This window comes from Saimiri boliviensis, chromosome 15 (genome assembly GCF_048565385.1).
Source record: "Saimiri boliviensis isolate mSaiBol1 chromosome 15, mSaiBol1.pri, whole genome shotgun sequence".
In the NCBI taxonomy this organism is placed as follows: domain Eukaryota; kingdom Metazoa; phylum Chordata; class Mammalia; order Primates; family Cebidae; genus Saimiri; species Saimiri boliviensis.
The window spans coordinates 66,396,651-66,416,713 of record NC_133463.1 but is presented as its reverse complement, the minus strand read 5'-3'; the positions used below and the strand labels follow the sequence as shown (position 1 = coordinate 66,416,713).

Below are 20,063 nucleotides of genomic sequence, written 5' to 3'. Positions count from 1 at the left end.
CACATTACAATTGAATTCACCTTTCTTTGCTCTCCCATCTCTTAGTATGCTCTCCCTCAAGAAAAAGTTGAAACTTTGAGAATTTGTGGGGTCCATGTATTTAACAACCCCTGCCATGTTCATTAATTGGTCTCAAGTAGACTTGTGAATAACTGGGTAAACGCATTTCAGTTCTCAGTTGCAAATATACCCTTTCAGAACTTGCTACTCTGCTCTGAGCAGAGTGTAGCTGCATTGATTATTGTTCTACAGAAATATTCTTTATGGAACCAAGGCCAAAAGAATGCAATTTCCACATTCCCTCCAAGAGTTGAATTTGTGGTACCTTGAATAATCGAAGTAGAGTGTGATAATTAAAACAACAACAAAAAAAATAGGTTAGAACATTTCAGAACTGTCTTACAAGTTGTCAGTACCAAAATACTAAATTGACAAGAGTAGCCAGCAATAGTGCACTACATTCCTAACAGTGCAAAGAATATAGCGAAAACCTATAAAAACCCTGCATGTCCAAATAAACTATTAGATACTAAGAAGTACCACAGTAAGTTGGACAGTTGGTCCTACTGCTTCTCCTTGTCACAGCTTCATACACCTTTGCCTTCTGCCCTTTAACTTCGAAGAGCTTCCCGCTGCAGGTAGAGTCCACGTCCCATCTAACACTGAGTTTGCACAAAACTGCTCTGATAAATGTAAAGTTGGAGGGTCTAAAGATCCTTGCATGGTTTGTCTTGTCTTCTTATACTCTTGTCTAGGTGGGAATCTGCATAACTTTAAAAATATTTGCCTATTTTTTGAATACCCAGTATTTGCACGTTGTAAAATTCAAAAGGTATAAAATGATATACAATGAAAAGTCAGTGCCTTCTTAATTTTGATCCTCAACCACCTACTTCCCCTCCCCAGAGGAAGCCTATCACCAGTTTCTTGTGCTACCTTCCAGAGAAACTTTTACAAGAAAAGTCCAACAGCAATATTTTTCAGAGTCAGAACTGAGGCCAGATAGGAAGAGCCCTCTGAATCAAAAAAAAAAAAAAAAAAAAAAAAAAAAAAAAAAAAAAAGAAAACACCTGTCATATAGAACTATCTCATTTAAAATCCCTGCAAATGTACTGTTTCCAAAACATACTCATGCTTACTTTAGGGTATACCTGAAAAATTAGTTAAGTGCTTGCTTCTTGGCCTAAAGCACATAGCAAATAAGCACACAGTTGTGATTTGAATTTCTGTTGTCCTTATATTGTTTCTCTCCTTTTAGAGACAGATTATTTAACACCAAATACTTGAAGAACATGTTAATTTTCATCTATTCATAGAAATATACATTTTAATTGGCTTGGCAATAAAACTGAATTTAAAAACTTGAGCTGAAATGGTAACATATCTTTAATTTTAATTAATTTGTATATAGATTGTACTTGATACTTTTTATCTGCAGAAATATTTAAATATTTAATTTTCTTCTAAAAGGATAACTGATATTAGCAAATTGATTATTCAAATTAAAAAATCTATTTTAAAAACTTCATTTTGTCTTTTAAAAAACAATTATTCAATTCATGAAGATGAACCAAAATACAAACCTCATCAAAGTTTATTACAATAATCTTTCATAAAATCAGTAACATTAAAAAAACAGTTAATGAATATTTTAATGTAAAAATCACAATGTAAAAATAGGAACTTCAGTTTTATTGACTAAAATAAAAGCAGATAAATAATCTTCACAGGGAAAAAATACTTGAGGGAAAAAACAACGGTGCAACATGTGTAAAGCAGGAAATTTAAATATCAGCTTAGTTCCTCATTGCCAACATGGCATTTATATCCCAGATGAGATTTCGTAATTGATCCATAATTTGCTTCAGCTGTTGATTCTTCTGTTTGAGTTTCTGTAGAAACAAAAGAATTTATCAAAAATGTTTCAGGAAATATAGACCATGAAGTTAGAAGATTAAAATGTCATTAAGGTAGGACTGTAATGATCCAGACAAAAATTAAGCTAAATATCCCTATAAGGCAGGTGGTCTCAACCCTTTTCTGGCCTTAAATACACACAGACAGGGATCCTGAATTCTAATCCAGCCTGCAGAGGTCTATGGTTCCAGCCCTGCCCCAGGCCCTGCTTACTCTTCCACTTCTACCATCAATCAATAAATCAATCAGCTAAACATTTATTTGTTATAAAATCTAAGCATATAGGTTTTCTACGGGGCAGCATAACCTAACGGTCAAGAGCCCATACTCTAAAGCCAGATCTTTGGACATTTAGATCCTTCACAATGATTTTTTTTTCCCAAGCTGGAGTGCAGTTGGTGCAATCTCAGCTCACTGCAACATCAGCCTCCCAGGCTCAAGCAATTCTTCTGCCTCAGCCTTCCAAGTAGCTGGAATTAAAGGCACCTGCCACCACACCTAGCTATTTTTTGTTGTTGTTGTTTTTAGTAGAGAAGGGGTTTTGCCAGGTTGGACAGGCTGGTCTCCTGATTTCAAGTGATCTGTGCGTCTCAGCATCCCAAGTAATTACAGGCATAATCCACCACACCAGGCCAGATCCTTCACTATGATACTTATGACACTGACCTAATTATTTAACCTCCGGTACTTTCGGTTCCACTTCAGGGAAATGGACATAATATTTGAACCTACCTCATAAGAGTTATGAGGATTAAATGATCGGATGCATGCCGAGTATTAGAACTGTACCTGACACGTAAGTAAACATTCAACAAATTTTACTCATAGGCACAGAATGTTAACTGTTGATACAGAAAATAAAATATAATAAAAATACAATGCCTCATGCAATCGGTCTTTCGAAAGTGTAGCACAAATCACTTTTTGCCTGTAGCATGAATTGCAGTCTCCTTCTAATTTTAAAAACTGAAGACAAAATGACACACCACCCGATGCAATCTCCTCTACTAAGATTTGCTGAATGCCTGAAATGCACACGGCATGTGTCTCTGTATCTCTACACTTGGATTCTACCAGACTAAGATTTGTGAGCTTCCTTTTAAGCATTCTTTCTGCAAATTCTATGTGGTAAATGTCTGCTTAGATAAAATAAGATAAAAATAGAGAACTTCTGGTCAGAGTGATTACTAGTTATAATAATAATCATTATTATTATTCAATAAACCCTTGGAAACATTACATTTGGAGACAATATATTTAATTAGATAATTTAAAGATATATATATATATATATATATATATATTATTATACTTTAAGTTCTGGGATACATGTCCAGAACCTGCAGGTCTGTTACATAGGTATATACATGCCATGATGGTTTGCTGCACCCATCAACCTGTCATTTACATTAGGTATTTCTCCTAATGCTATCCTTTTCCTAGTTCCCCACCCTCCGACATGCCCCGGTGTATGATGTTCCCCTCCCTGTGTCCATGTGTTCTCACTGTTCAACTCCCAGTTAAGAGTGAGAATATGCAGTATTTGGTTTTCTGTTCTGTGTTAGCTTGCTGAGAATGATGGTTTCCAGCTTCATCTATGTCCCTGCAAAGGACATGATCTCATCATTTTTTATGGCTGCATAGTATTGCATGGTGTATATGTGCCACATTTTCTTTATCCAGTCTATCACCAATGGGCATCTGGGTTGGTTCCAAGTCTTTGCTATTGTGAACAAGGCTGCACTAAACATGTGTGTACATGTGTCTTTATAGTAGAATGATTTATAATCCTTTGGGTATATACCCAGTAATGAGATGGCTGGGTCAAATGGTATTTCTGATTCTAGATCCTTGAAGAATAAGATACTATATTAAACTACCTCCAGATAATTTAGTGTATGTTCATTAAAAAGAGGGCTAAAAACCTTAATTTTGATTTCATAAAAAAGCAAACTAAAATGAAGTAAGTTGCTTGTATTGCTTCTGTTCAGATTTAGGGAAGTAAAAAGAAGTAGGTAGCTAAAAGGAAAGACCAAGATACTCTTATTGGAAAATAGAAAATCGATTTATAGAGACTTTAAAAATCTTTCATAACTAACTAAATTTAATTCACATTTGAAAAGAGAACCAGCACAATGCAGTCAGAGAAAAACATGACTTATACAGTACACATGGCTTGACTCTAAAGCTCACTTTAAGTCGTCTGGAAACAGAAACTCTTGGTATTTTTAGTTACTCAGTCTCCCTGTACAAGTTTTCAGATGACCCATCTCTATATTCTGTCATTATGAGTATGTGATAGTCTGTTATTTAAGTGGTTGCAAGTATTATCTAACAAAATTGATTCAAATTACTGAGAAAGATGAAGAATAACCAAGCCTATAAACTCTTTTTCATCACAGAGACTAAGAAACCGACACTTCTGCCAGCAATCAAGAGTAGCAGCAAAACAGAGGAATATAAAAGTGCTATATTGGGAGGATGGCAATCTCAGTCTCAGTTCCAACTTTGCCTCTTACTTGGTATTTGATCTTAGAAAAATTCATTCTCCTTGGGTTTTCTCATTTATGTCAATGGATTACAAAATGTAAGGTCTCTGCCAGTTGTACTTTCTGCATACCCATACATAAGATGACAGTTGGTCATCTGGGTGGTTATAAACAGACGTTAAAATCAATATTAACTCAGGGCTTGCAGATGGCTCTCACAATGGTTCCACCATTGAAATAAACACATAACCTACCAATAAGACTACATTCAAGAATTCTCATTTGGAAATATACATTCTGGTACTTTTTTTAAGCCTCGTAATTGTTTTCTAGAAAATAACTAAAATGTGTAGGGTATTTTCAAGATAATATTCAACTCTAGGGAAGAGAAAAATTTTAAATAATTAATATAAGGTTCTTGGGATAGCATTTGTCAAAGATGCCACAAAGTTTTAAATTAAAAAAATTAGCATACAAATAAAATATCCAAAGTCAAAACATGTCATAAAATGATCAACAGCAAAGCTGACACTTATGCTTATTAGAGGCTAAACTGTAAATAAATTTTCATGACACGATATAGGATTTAATATATACAGTCTTGCCACTGATTGATTTTAACAGAGGTTGACAGCTGCTATTTTCAAAATCCATCAGCTGTGCCCAATTTCTTACATTAACAGGTGAATGCGTAAGTAGAGTAGATACTTAAAAAACGTTTATGCTAACTTATACCATGTAATTTAATATTCACACAAAAGCTGTGACACTTGACAAAAACTGCTTTACTTTCTAAATGCATGGACTCAACTATGTCAACCTTGTAAATACTACCTACTATCTTTTTCAATTTCATTTTACTATCAAGGAAACAGCCTTAAATAAAATAAAACTCATTCTGATGTCCCTAAAGCAAGCTTGTCCAACCGTGGCCTGCAGGCAGCTGCATGTAGCCCAGGTTGGCTTTGAGTGCGGCCCAATACAATTTCAACTTTCTTAAAACATTCTAAGATGCTTTTTTTGTGATTTTTTTTTTTTTTTGGCTTATCAGCTATCATTAGTGTTAGTATAGTTTATGTGTGGCCCAAGACAATTCTTCTTTTTCCAATGTAGCCCAGGGAAGCCAAAAGATTGAACACCCCTGCACCTAAAGCATATAGTCTCAAACAAGTATCCACCCTTTACTTGAGTATTGGGCTTAAGGATTCCAGGATATATGAAGAGAAAATAAAAAGCATTTAAATAAACCACAAATTTGACTATTAAAACCAGTCGTTTTATCTTATGATGATTTATATCAAATACTGACTGCAAATCATGTTCCTCAAAGTTTCATGGCACCAGGATAGTTATTGGTGATATTTGCATTGTTAGAAACCAGACAGACCATAAGGACTAAACAGTAAACACACTATCAATATGTTCTTCTGCACAATTTCAAGTATGCAATGATATGATAATATTTTGAAAATGACTAAGTAAGGGTCAACTGAGGGGTATATAAGTCTACTTATTTTATGTAGCTTATTGAGAATAAAAAGACAATATGTATTGTAATAAAATTCTGAATATTTTAAATTCAATGCAAATAATATAATTTTATTACAGATTGCACAGATCCATAAAGCACCTTATTTAATACAACCAAATGCCGATGTATTAAAAATATGGCACAATACTTTTGTTTCTGTAAATATTCATCAAAACATGAAATGGATACATGAAACAGGTGCTGCTTTGTTTCCACTGGAGAGTCTTATGGTCTCCAAGAAGAAACTTCTCCACTCTTGTGAAATGAGTATGACAGCACACAACACATCCAGCTGGTTCATGGAAGAAATTATGGTACTGAAGACAATGCCTGGCAGAGAGCAGGCACACCAATATTTAAATATTTTTATGTTTAAAGAAAAAATAACAAAAGCCAAATCAAAAAACTTCTTCCAAAACCTACGAGAATGGAGAAAACAAGACAAGCAAACAAAAATTCTTGGCGATCATTTCAAAACTTCTTTTTTATTTAAATAACTCTTCTTAGTATTAAAAAAAAGATTTAATAATGGCTTTTATTAAAAACACACTTTAAAACTCCCTGCCATAATATGTGAGAAGTATTTTTAATGTTTTAGTGTTACTAGCTAAGATCCTGTGAAATTTAAAACTTTCATTTACTAATCGTATGAACTGAAAAAAAAGCAAACCTTTCCTTTAAGGAAAAGTCTGCCAAACCCTATACCAGATTAAGGAATGCCTTCAAATTTCTGAGAAAACATAAATTACAACATAGAATTTTATAACCAGCCAAGCTATCAACTGGACAGCTATGAGAGGGCTCAAAATTTAATTGTCTGCATTCTTTCTAAAGAAGTCACTGATGTATGCACATTACCAACAAGGAAGAAAACCAAGAAACAGGAAGACATGAGTTGAAGAAATGTGAAACCAACAGAAAAGGTGAGAAAAGCCCCAGAGCTAAAAAGTAGGCTCAGCCAGCATTCCATACAGATCTATAAGACAACAGAAAACTTGAGAGGGTGGGATGAGAACCATGAAACTGTCTGATAATTCTGAATCTGTGGAAAATTGGAAAATAGTACTGATATGCTATCATAGATGCATAAAAAAACTAACTGAAATTTTAGAAATTAAAGAGGTAAGAATTAACTCCAGAAAAACAAAAAATTATTCAAGGAAATGTAACCCTAGTATTGTTTATGGTTTAGCAATAACCAGTATTTATACAGCCATAATTATATGGCACGGATTATTTACTCAACCACAATCATGATATAGCTGCACTGAAAAGTTTGAGGGAAACACTTACATAGGTGGGTCCTGGAGAGAGAGGTGACAGAGAACTAAATCCTCATGTGAAGAAATAAGTCTTTTTATAATTCTTACCTCTTTAATTTTCTAAAATTTGTTAGTTTTTATGCATCTATGACAGCATCTCAGTACTATTTTCCAATTTTTCACAGAGTCAAAATCATCAGACAGTTTCATGGTTCTCATCCTACTCTCCCAAGTGTTCCATCTTCCTGTAGGTCTGGATGGAATGCTGGCTGGGCCAGCCTATCCTTGTATCAATTATATCCTTTACCTAAAATCCACAAAACTCTACGTCAGTAGCTAATAAGACTATTTTTGGTTTCATGCTGCCAAAGAATTACCATATTTTGATTATAAAAAAGAACTTTTAAACATCAAAGACACATTATTTCTAAGTTATCAAATTGGGAAAAAAGGAACTTAATGAAAATTGAAGTGAAATGTATCTTTCTGAATTTATACAGCTTTATTTTTTACAAAATAGTGTAAAATATAATACAGAACAAACTACATTTATATTAGTTACACATGTGGTACTCTGAAACCAAAGTTATTATTACAATGGTGTTTTATTTATATACATATTTCTTTGTACTTTATAAAAAACCCTTCTCAGAGAAAAATAAGCAGAACACATTTATGAGGTAATACATATTTTATCAACAGAAACATATAACACATCTTAATAAGTGAATATCTCATATATCTAGACTACCAAACACCAGTTATTTTTCAGTATCTAAAAGTTCCCAATTCCTCCTCATTCTCTACCAATTTCCTACTGTGAGTTCTTTATTATGATTGTCATTTATTACCATCAGATTTTTGGAAAATAGTCTTCTAAATCTGTATTTCACCTTTTTAAGAAGTTACAAAATATTATTTTATAAAATCTATCCATCTTTTTCCTTTCTCCTGAGTTTTAAAATACTTAAAAAAATCATTCAATATTTTGTTTTGCAGGCCTTATTTTCAACTCTGAAACTCATTTTGATATATGGTATAATGTAAAAGCTAGCTTAATTTTGCCCCCAAAGTTTCTATTTCTAAAGACTAATTTTCCATAGAAGCCCTCTTCTGTAATATTAAATTCTCATGTACAATAAGAAGCCTGTTTTTCTGGCTAGATTATTTTACAAATCTGCCTGTTCTTATGCCAGTATTACACACTAAATTACCGTTTTTATAATATGCTTATTCCATTTTCGAAGCTAAAAATTCTGCTTTATTACTCATATTTATCAACATTTTATTTTATATTTTTGTATATTTTCAAGAAAAAAATCCCATATGGATTTTATTTGAATTTGTTTGATTGGTATTGCACTAAAATCGTATTATTTTTGCACCCTTTCAAGAAAAATCTTACTAGGATTTGGATTGTTACTGTATTAAAACTGTGAAGTAATCAAGTTGGTATTTTATAATATTTATTGCTCACTCAATAACTTTATATAATCTTTTAATCATTCAAAGCTTCATTTATGTATCTTAATAAGTTTATTCACACATATAATTGACATAATTCCTGTCTACTTAATATTAATTGTTACAAGAGTGAATAGAATCCTATAATCTAATAGGTTTACACCATTATAAGAGCATGGTATCAGTTTTGTCTTAGAACCTTTTACGGAACTCTTATAGACTAGTTATTCATCAATTGAGTTTCTTTCATCATTCTAACGGGCTTGTACTTAATAACTTCTGTTTCCCAACTGTTATTTGTTCACTGTCTTTTTGTACTGACTATAACTTCTAAAATAACATTAAACGTAGTTGCGTAAAGCATTTTATTTCATGCCTGTTTTTAATAGGAATACTTCTATGTTTTACCTTATGAAAAATGCTGGCTATTTATCTAAAAGAAAAAGTTAAAAAACAAAACAAAACACTGTCTTGCTAATAGTTTTAAGTGTCCTTTGAATCAGCAATAGTATTGAATTCTATCAGATGTCTTTTAGACATATGTGAGAAAATCTTTTTCCAAGGTAGTCTACTGACATCATATATTATACATACAGATTGAACTATAAAATCTTCATATGCCTCAGAAGAACTTCTTTGGCTGTAATGAATTATTAATACACTGATGAGTTATATTAATTAGAATTAAGAATTTCAGGAAGGGGAAATCTAGATTTGTCAGTGAAAGAGTGAAGCTGATAGTTTTATTCACTGTGCTATTTCTGGTAGGTTTTGCTAAGCTGGGGCCACATTTCCACCACAGAATGAACTGACACCTTTCCCTATTTCTCTGTTTCATTAGAACTATCTGAACATTATCTTCCAAACTTTTGAAAGTATTGAGTGATAAATATGTTCCAGTTAGAAGCTTTTTGTGGGACTGAAGTAGAATAATGCTGGGATAATTCTCTAAATTTCTTATTCAGGTGTTGAGACATTCACATTTCATATTTGTAAATTTTTATCATTTGCTGCTCCAAATATGCTACCAGCTAGAAAGCTAGAATTCTGCCCAGAAAAGAAAAAAGTAAATGGATTGTGACTAAATGTCTAAAGAGCTCTCCTAAGAGCTTTATTGAATGAATTTTGCAATTTCTTTTCTGACTATTCAGACAGCATTTCTGCTTACCTTTCAGTTCTTGGCTGTATTCTAAATAGGTTAAGTTTGCCACAGAAACAACTTGATGTAATTTGATAATTCAAATTATGTTTTGGAGTTACATCAGACTCCCTAGCAATTTTTATCAATAACTCTAAAACATAAAATGTACGAACTAACCACTCACCTTATTTACTTCAGCAATTTCTCGCCTCTCCTCACTAGCAAAACGAGGTGCGCCAGCCCGATCGTCATTCTTTGAGCCATCTTCTTCCACATACGGAATAAGTTGCTGGGAGTGATCAACAAAAATTAAAAGTCAAAAATATAGTTCAAGTTTTCTAATTACTGGTATAGAGAATGTATCAGATTAAGGATAATTTTTATACTTCCATTTGTATAAAAATAAATTTCAGTTCAAGGGATGGCCTGAAGAGCTTTAGTAGGTTACCATTTCAATGCATTCTACACATTACCCTTTCAGGTTTCTTTAGCAAAACAGCCTTTATAACATTGGTTGTCATGTACAGTTAAACAATACTTCCAGCAGGAAGATGGGAGAAGTAACAAAAAATAAAATAATGAAAAATTTTAAAAATACCCTACTCATTCAATCAGCAAATATTTAATCATGAGACACTACAAAAGTAATGCCAAACAAGACGTGATCCCTGCCCTTAAGAAATTTGTAGTTTATTGAGTTCGATAAAACAGGCTTTCCTTCATCTGTAATAAAAAGAAAAGAACTTCATGGATCTGTTGTTATATAAATGTCATTACTTGCAATCTAAAACTTTAAAGTCTATGCAAACTTCTAGATGTCTTAAATTTTTCTGGTTGTAAGAACTTTTTCTTTGTAGGAGAAACAAATTTATATAGCAATGAAACTTCTAGCAGAATCATAATTAAGTATACATGGTTACTGATGGAATTTACTTGTTGAAGTCCCTCATAGGTGTGACAGACTTCAGGAATCACCTAGCCTCTACCATCATGTATTACCAATGTAGGAATAGGCCAAAGGTAAATGATTGGTAAAACTAGGATTCACCTGATAAAACTTGGGACATATATCAACTAGCCTATGTCTACATTCTCCTTTTCTTTCTTTTCTTTTTTTTTTTTTTTTGAGATGGAGTTTTGCTCTTGTTGCCGAGACTGTGGTGCAATCTTGGCTCACCACACATCCGCCTCCCCAGGTTCAACCAATTCTCCTGCCCTAGCCTACCGAGTAGCTGGGATTACAAGCATGTGCCACCAAACCCAGCTAATTTCTGTATTTTTAGTTTCACCACGTTGGCCAGGCTGGTCTGGAACTCCTGACCTCGTGATCCACCCTCCTCGGCCTCCCAAAGTGCTGGGATTACAGGTGTGAGCCACCACGCCCAGCTGCATTCTCCTTTTCTTTGTTTCCTCTCTCCTAATGCAGAGCTGTCCTTCCTCCTGAAGAGGATTAGTCACCATCCCTGTACCCTGATGACTCTGCTCTCCTGTCTTCCTTATTTATACACCTTTCTCCCAACTTCTCCCTACAGCTTTCTTCCTTCATTATCCAAATATGTTCTTGTCTCTTCTATTTGAGGGGAAGCCTCCCTTCCTCCTGCAAACCTTCGATTCCATCTCTCCTTCCACCTACTGCTTTCTTCACTTATTTTTATCAAAGCTTCTTGAAAGACTGATATCCACTTGCCGGCTCCAGCTTCTTATTTCCTGTTTAATCTTCACCCAACTGCAATCAGACTTCGTGCTGCTACCCATTTCACTGAAGCTCTACTCAAATATACCAACAATTTTCATCTAGCAAAAAGTACTGGACAGTTTTCATTCCTTATTTTCCTTGACTTCTCTGCAGCATTTGACAATGTAGGCCACATTCCTCATCTTTCTCCTACATCTCTGACCCCTTCTTTTTAGGCATTTTTGCAGTTTAATTTTTCTCTGGTCATCTCTTACCAGCTTCCTTGGGTGGCAGAGAGATAATTTGTCAACAGGAAAGGGTCACTTATAGAAATATATACCTAATTAAACAAATATGACCCAAGATTAAACTTAGAGAATATATTTTTAAAATATAGTGATTCCACTGGGCTAAATATGAATTCTAAATTAATAACAATAAAAATATTTTATCTGTAAAGTACTTCATGAAAACCACCTTAAAGTATAAAATACTATTAAAATTCCTACTAAAAATATCACTGACTTAATTCAAAGGAGACACTGACAGCAATAAAAATTGCCAGAGAAAACCATTTCTTCCTAACAACAACAAAAATCACTATAAGCCTGTCAAAGTCTACAAGAAATTGTTAATGTAAAAATATAGTAGCATTTTATGCATATATATCACATTTTCATCTTCTCTGGTCAAAAAGTAAAACCAATAAAATTCAAAACTTGGAAATATTGCTAAAATAAGAGAGAAAGGAAAAAGAATAACAACTGTCTTGACACTAGTTCACACCTTATATTCATCCTCCCTCTATCATGAAAAATTACCTCTACTGGAATGGGATCCATCCCTCCACAGTTTTCATTGCACTTGTCATATACCAATCTCAGCTTCCTGAAGAGAACTGAAAGTTGGCGAAGATTATCCTGTAGCTTTGTTAACCGGTCTTGATATGTTCCAGTGTGGTAAGTGACACCATTTGGCAGCTTATCAGGCAAAACAAAGAATAAATATAATATAGAGTAATGGAAAATAAAAATAAAAGATTTTCTTTTTTTTTTTTTTTTGAGACGGAGTTTCGCTCTTGTTACCCAGGCTGGAGTGCAATGGCGCGATCTCGGCTCACCGCAACCTCCGCCTCCTGGGCTCAGGCAATTCTCCTGCCTCAGCCTCCTGAGTAGCTGGGATTACAGGCACACGCCACCATGCCCAGCTAGTTTTTTGTATTTTTTTTTTTTAGTAGAAACGGGGTTTCACCATGTTGACCAGGATGGTCTCGATCTCTCGACCTCGTGATCCACCCGCCTCGGCCTCCCAAAGTGCTGGGATTACAGGCTTGAGCCACCGTGCCCGGCCCAAGATTTTCTATAAGTAAAGCCAACACACAAACAATTTTTAAGCAATGCATAGATGTAAGCTGTTCCCCCAACTGATCAAATTCAATTTTAAGAATGTAAAAGTAGCCGGGTGCGGTGGCTCAAGCCTGTAATCCCAGCACTTTGGGAGGCTGAGGCGGGTGGATCACAAGGTCAAGAGATCGAGACCATCCTGGTCAACATGGTGAAACCCCGTCTCTACTAAAAATACAAAACATTAGCTGGGCATGGTGGCGTGTGCCTGTAATCCCAGCTACTCAGGAGGTTGAGGCAGGAGAATTGCCTGAACCCAGGAGGCGGAGGTTGCGGTGAGCCGAGATAGCACCATTGCACTCCAGCCTGGGTAACAAGAGTGAAACTCCGTCTCAAAAAAAAAAAAAAGAATGTAAAAGTAATACATGCCCATTTATTAACAAATTGGCATACTGTTTCACTGCTGTAAAACAGATCTAGAAAAACCCTGTGATAAACCCTCTGACTTGAAATACTTTTTCCCCTTTAATTTTTGAAGTGTAACTTTAAAAAGAATGTACAATTTTAATATTTCTACTATATAAATGCAGCATGCTGCTGACCTCAACCAAAAAGTTAAAAACAAAGTACAGTTTAAAAGAAAAGTGAATCTTGTGATATTTAGTGGAAAAAAATGAAGAATATACTGCTGGTTTACAAAAATCTTCTCAAAATACCTTAACTCTATTCAGGAATTTTATCAAAAGAGCCAAAAGTATATATTGAAACAATGATAAAATAACAGGTAAACAAAAATCGACTACTATTTATTTAGAATGTATAACTAAATATGTACTTGTGCACTGCTGAAACTCATGAACAAAACTTTTCTTTCTCTGTACAGGTACACAATTATTTTACTACCACAATTTAATCTGTGGCACCACCCTAATACTTGAATCAATAATATTTATACAGTACCTCGTTTTCTAGTATGTAGGTGTTTTTATTTGTAGGAATTCACATGTATACCTATTTGGGAATTTAAATCAGGTAATTTAAAAACCAAAGCACTGTCTACTATCTAATAGCCAGACGATCAGTCCAGTCTTTCTAAGCTTCAGTTTGCATTTTTTTTTCTTTTTTAAACACATGAGGTAGGAATGCCAAAAAGCAAACAAACAAAAGCATAATACAATGTTTGGAGAGAAGGGAAAACAGGACAAATGATTAAAATCGTAAACATGAAAAAAGACTGGAAAGGCCTATACGTAGTTGATAAAAGATGTATAAGATAAATCGGCTGGAATAATTTAATTTCTTCTTTTCTCACATTTCTAAATTTTGTTTATGAGTTAAGGAGATGGATCGCTTGAAATTATTTGAAGTGAGATAGGATTTTCAGAAATTTTCAAGCATTAAAACACTTGACAATGCCTCAAAGAAATGTGATAAAATACCAAAGGCTGAACTAGTCAAAATATTTTAAAGGAGAAATGCATTAAGGGTTCACTTCTCAGTACAAAGTAAGATTTCTCCTCATGAACTCTCAATTTATGAAATTCCAGACACTAACTAGAAATTCAGAAAAAGTTTAAGTGGATCCTTACTTTGTTGTTTAGGTGACAAAAAAGAGCGTGATTATTATATCTAGCCTAGAACAGCACTCTCTACCTTTATTATTGCATTTATGAGGTTTAATACTTGGCCATATTTTCTACTTAGTAAATACTGAAACTTAGGTTTATATCATCATGTTTAGCATAGTGCACACACACGGAAGGCTTTAAAGTACAGTCTGAATTATTTTACCCATAAATCTGTACTGAAAATTTATTAAGAAGTGTGCATTATGTAAAAGAACTCGATAAATACTGTCATAAAGAAAACAAAAATCCTTTTGAAATGCAAAGAATCACGCTTCCCAAATTTGCTGACTTAGAAACATATCAGATTTTAAATCTAATGTCCAAACTTACAAATTTAACGTACTAAATCATTTAAAAAAATACCACACACCTTTCATGTGTCAGCACTGTTCTAGAAGCTGGGATAGGGCAGTAAATATGAGAGAGGCAGATCCCATACTATAGAGTATACAAGGTTAAAATGCCTACAATCCATTGGTATATACTGTGGTGTAGCTGTTCAGCTGAATAGCTCATCAATAACCATCTCACTCATGAGTATGGATGAAAACCCACAAATATATGATCAGGTCCATAGATACTAAGAAGGCATTAAATTAAATTCAATATTTATTTTAAAAAATCAATATAAAACTCAATAAAAAGTCCTCAATGTGATAACATACATTTATTTCAGTTAAAAAGTCAGCACCATGATTAATGTGAAATCATTAGAAGCATTCTCACTAAGGTCAGAAACAGAAAAGGATGTCTACTAACACCACTAATTCTACAAGTGAACACTGTTCTGGAAGCATTAGCCAATGCAATTAGAGAAGAAAAAGAGAGAAAAAAAATGTTGAAACATTAAAAAGAAAGCATCATAATCTATTTACAAATAATATGATAAAGTACTACTAAAAAGAAAAGAATTCAATAAGGAGGTAGGTCCAAAGACAAAGCAATAGCTCTGCTTTCATCTGTAAAACCAACACAAACATGGGAAACAAATTAAGACCCCATTTACAATAGCAACAGAAAAGGTAAAATACCTATAAAAAAAACTTTTAGAATCTCAAGATAAAAATAAAAACTTCAAATACTTTATAGAAAAACAGAAAAAGAATACTCCTGATCTTGGTTAGTAAGAGTCAACATTATAACGATGTCAAGTCTTTCTAGGCTGAATGAACCTAATAAAAATGCTAATAGTTCTTTCTTAGAACATGCTGATTCTAAAATATATGTGGAAAAATAAGCAAGAATAGCCAGGGAAATTCTGAAAAATAAGTGTAAACACATTATAGAGCCTGACAAATTATAAGAATGTTTTGCATTAATACATAAAAGATAGGCAGCTATGTGGAATAGAACATCCAGAAACAAATTCACTTAAGTAAAAACTACCTCAACTCACTGGAAGAAACAAATGAATTATTCAGTGAACCTTCTGAAAAAGTTAAGGCTAGGCCCAGACCTCACACTTTATAGGATAAATTCCATAAGGATCACAGTTTTAAATGTAAAGACTGAAAATTTTAAAATTATGCAATTCTTCCTGATTTGAGTGGGGAAGACCTTCCTAACTAGGCATAAATCCTAGAAGTCCTAAAAGACTAATCAATTCAACTACTTAAAAAAAAAAAAAAAAAAAAAAGCATGGCAAAACTACCACTAGCAGAGCCAACAGGTAAAAGATTGGGAAAAAGAATAAGTACAAGTTATGTCACACAGAGCAGGTTTCTCTAATATGTAAATAGCTAAATCCTACAATTATGGTAGTTGAAAAAATGAGAAAAAAACAGAAAAGTGGGTAAATAATATGAATAAGTATTTAGCAGGAAAAAATACACAAATGATTCATAAATACTTTAAGGGATGTTCAAACTCAGTCAAACTAGGAGAAATGTAAAGCAGAATTTTTACCTATCAAGTGATCAAGGATCCAAAAAGATATAACTCACTGTGCTGGCCTTCCACTGTAGCATAAACTAGTATAATCTCTGTGGAGGACAATTCATCAAAATGTATCTAATTACAAAAGCACATAGCTATTTTTAAAAACTTATCCTACAGGTACAGTACACATTTGTGTAGGAGGTTATTTGCTGCAGCTTAACAGGGAGAGATGAAAAACAGCCAAATGCCCTCACTAGAGAACTGGTTTAATAAATTACAGTATTTCCATGCAGTGTAAACTATACACTGTAAAAAGAAAAGGCAGTATGAATAAATTCCAAAAGATATCAACTGAAAAAAGCAAGATACAAAATAGTGTGTATAATATACTATTATCTGTGCAAAAAGGGGGAAATGAAACAATATGCATAAACATTTGCTGAATATGTAGAGAATATCTGGAAGGATACACAAAAATAGTAAGAATCACTAATAATCACTGCCTGTGGAGAGGGGTTATGTACCTAGTATAACAGATAGGAACGGGAGGGAAAATGTTCACTGCACTGTCCTTTTTTATTCCTGAATTCTGAATGTACTATGTATTTAAAAAAAAAAAGATTTAAAGAATAATAAACAGAGCCAGAGCAATGGACTCTTCCACAAGGACCCTTAATCTGAGATTCAGGGATTCTTGGGGAGTGTCCCTATATCTTCCTTTAACCCTTGACATTTTCAAAATGCACGTATATGTGTATTTTTCTAAGAGAGTTCACAGTTTTCATCAGACTCTCAAGTGCTAACTGACATCTAGTGTATACAAGGAACCACTTTCTTAAAACAAATGCTTAGAAACAATCTTAGCAATTTGTATTCACAGCACTTCACCCTCATAGATCAACAATACAGAGAATGATTTTAAAATGTGAATACTTAAAATGTATTAATAAATAACTAGGTTATACATAGTTAAGAACACCCTGTTCATAACACCTCTTCTAGTTTTTTGGAAACGAAGGAACCCATTGTTATCTTTTCAGCCAATTATGATAGGCCCCAAAGGGTCTTAGATGAGTAAGGCCACAGATTTCACAAAATGAAAAGCACGCATTTATAATTTTAGTCCCTTAAAAGTTGGTCCACAGGTAATCTAGTTATTGATAAAATACTTTTTTTCTAAAATAAGTTTAGTTCTTTCTGCATAGAACACGCACCTGTTTTGTATCTTTTAATAATACAGATTGACAGCAAGTTAGTATTAAAAAGAGGTTAGTAGGAAGAGCTATTCATCCTGTGTGATGTTGAGTAATTTATTTTTTCCCTCTTTAAGCCTCAGTTTCCTTCACTGCAAAACGGATAAAAATGCTTCTTAAAACGGCGCCTATAACAGTGTACCTGACCAAGGAAAGTACTTGGTAAGTGGTATTATTCAGCGCTTAGCATGTATCAGGACAAAAAATGTTAAAAATATACTAATTTCTGAGACATCATTTAATCCACACCTTATTCACTCTATATGACTATTCATTTAAAAAATTACTGCCAAAGAATGTCATAATTTCTCCGGGATCTCCTTTATATATTTCACATAGTCTTGAAAATTTCCACAAAACTGAATTATTCTTATAATCAGGAGGAAAAGAAAAACTCAACCACTTAAAAAAAAAGGAATTAAACACTTTTTAGGACATCCATAGAAATAAGAGCTATAAGATTTTGAAAATTTGGTTTCAATTTACCCTACCACTGACTAGGTTTGGGGAAGTCACTTTAATTCTCTGAAGTACAGAATCTTCATCTGTAAAACCAGAATAATATCTACTACATGTAGTGGGTAACATAAGCAATCATTAAAAATGGTTTAGCAAAATGGTGTCAGAACAGCTGGATATCCAAACGCAAAACAATGAACCTGGATCCGTAGCTGCCACTACACACACACACACACACACACACACACACACACACACCCCAAATGCAAAACAATGAACCTGGATCCGTAGCTGCCACTCCAGACACACACACACACAGTCTCTCTCTCTTAAAAACTCACAAAACTTAATATAGGTTGTTGACCTAAATAGAAAACCTGATACTACAAAACTTCTAGAAGTAAATAGAAACCCTTTGTCACCTTGGGTTAGTCAAAGATTTCTTAGGTATGACACCAAAAGCAAAATCTATAAAAGAACAAATCAGTAAGCTGGATTCCATCAAAATTAAAAACGTTTGTTCGTCAAAAGATAATATGAAGAGAAAAAAAAGACAAGACAGACTGGGAGAATTATTTGGAAAGCATCAAGACATAACAGGTGTTGATGAGGATGAGGAGAAACCAGAACCCTCAAACAGCAATATTTACATTCCCATTAGCAATAATCGGAACGCAAAATGCCTCAGGCCACTTTGGAAAAGTTTCTTAAAGTATTAAACAGTCATCTACTCCATGATCCAGCAATTCCAGTCCTGAATATCTCTCTGTCCAAGAGAAATGAGGGACATGTTCATACAAAAATTTGTCAGCAAAATGATGTCAGCAGCATTATTTATAATAGCCAAAAAGTGGAAACAACCCAAATGTTCAACAACAGCAAAGGTACGCAAATGGTGATACACTGATACAATGGAATATTACTCAGCAATAAAAAGGAATTATTGATGCATGCTTAGTTAAGGTTTCCAGACAAAGAAAGCCCACATACTGTAGACTCCATTTATATAAAACTCTAGCAAACACAAATTAATTTATGATTACAGAAAGCAGATCAATGTTTCTGGAAGTTACCGTCTTTACGATGGAAGATGGGAAGCAAAGATGTCATAGGTGTATGAGGAAACTTTCTGGGGTGATGTGTATGTTCACTATCTTGATTGTGGTGATAATTTCACAAGTATACACAGTAGAGTACATATATTTGCCAAACTTTTAGGTTGAGTGTAGTTTACTTGTATATTAACTATGCCAAAAACAGGAAGGACTGTTTTTTAAAAAAGAATGTAAATTCTTCAATTCCTTGCACCTCCCCAGAAGAAATGCTAGAAAAACAACAACAACAGCAACAACAACAACATTTAAAGCAACCTAAAGAGGGAAGTGGGGTGCGGCCCATCTCTGCCATGAAAGGTGCAAGAGTTTACAAGGTAACTAAAGAGCTTGATCGAACCTAAAAAAATTGGCTTCAATTCTCCAGAAATCTGGTCTGGAAAACACCTACTCTACCGCTCCGACTTTTGGGGACACTCTTGAATGCGAATGGGGCGACCCTACACCTTAGGTTTGCCCAGGGCAACCCCGTGGACGTCCACGGGCCCCACGTAACGAGGAAACCAGCGCCCTTTTCCCTCGCAGCAGCACCCCGCGGGCCCCGCGCGCCCGCCTTCCCTTCCTACCTGCATATTCCTCAGGAGCTGGAAGATCTCCATGGTGCGGTACACGATGTCCTGCACTGTCTCCTGTCCGATGCGGCACAGCGACGCCGTGTTCACCTCCCGGGCGGCCTGCTGAGCCTGGGGTCCGGCGAAGGGCCCAGGCGCCATCCCTGACGCGGCCAACGGAGGGGTGGACATGGCGCGCCTGCAGCCTCACGCCGGGTGAGCCCAGAGGGCCGGCGTCAGGGGTCTGCCCGGAACTGGGCTGCTGCGGGCCCTCAGCGTTGGAACCAGCTTGAAAGACCCACGCGGCCCTATTTCAAAACAGCGGCCGCGACTTCCGCCCACCGTGACGTAAGACGTCAG

The 20,063-nt window shown here is 34.7% G+C and overlaps 1 protein-coding gene across 1 annotated transcript; it reads right to left on the bottom strand.

The window, feature by feature from the left end:
* Positions 1-1,671: 1,671 nt before the first annotated feature.
* Positions 1,672-20,058, bottom strand: MED30 (mediator complex subunit 30). Its single transcript, XM_003933111.4, has 4 exons — positions 19,719-20,058; positions 12,301-12,459; positions 9,989-10,093; positions 1,672-1,892 (listed from the first exon to the last, which is right to left on the bottom strand). Exons 1-4 carry the CDS (start codon positions 19,893-19,895, stop codon positions 1,797-1,799), a joined length of 537 nt encoding a protein of 178 aa, XP_003933160.1. The 5' UTR covers positions 19,896-20,058; the 3' UTR covers positions 1,672-1,796.
* Positions 20,059-20,063: the final 5 nt, after the last annotated feature.

What these genes read in the sequence shown, in the direction of transcription:
- MED30 (XM_003933111.4), bottom strand. Translation starts at nt 19,895, where the DNA reads ATGTCCACCCCTCCGTTGGCCGCGTCAGGGATGGCGCCTGGGCCCTTC. An exon ending in AGCTCCTGAGGAATATGCAG is followed by an intron (nt 12,460 to 19,718) that starts GTAGGAAGGGAA and finishes TTGCCTGATAAG; the next exon opens with CTGCCAAATGGTGTCACTTA. An exon ending in TGGATCCCATTCCAGTAGAG is followed by an intron (nt 10,094 to 12,300) that starts GTAATTTTTCAT and finishes GATCACTCCCAG; the next exon opens with CAACTTATTCCGTATGTGGA.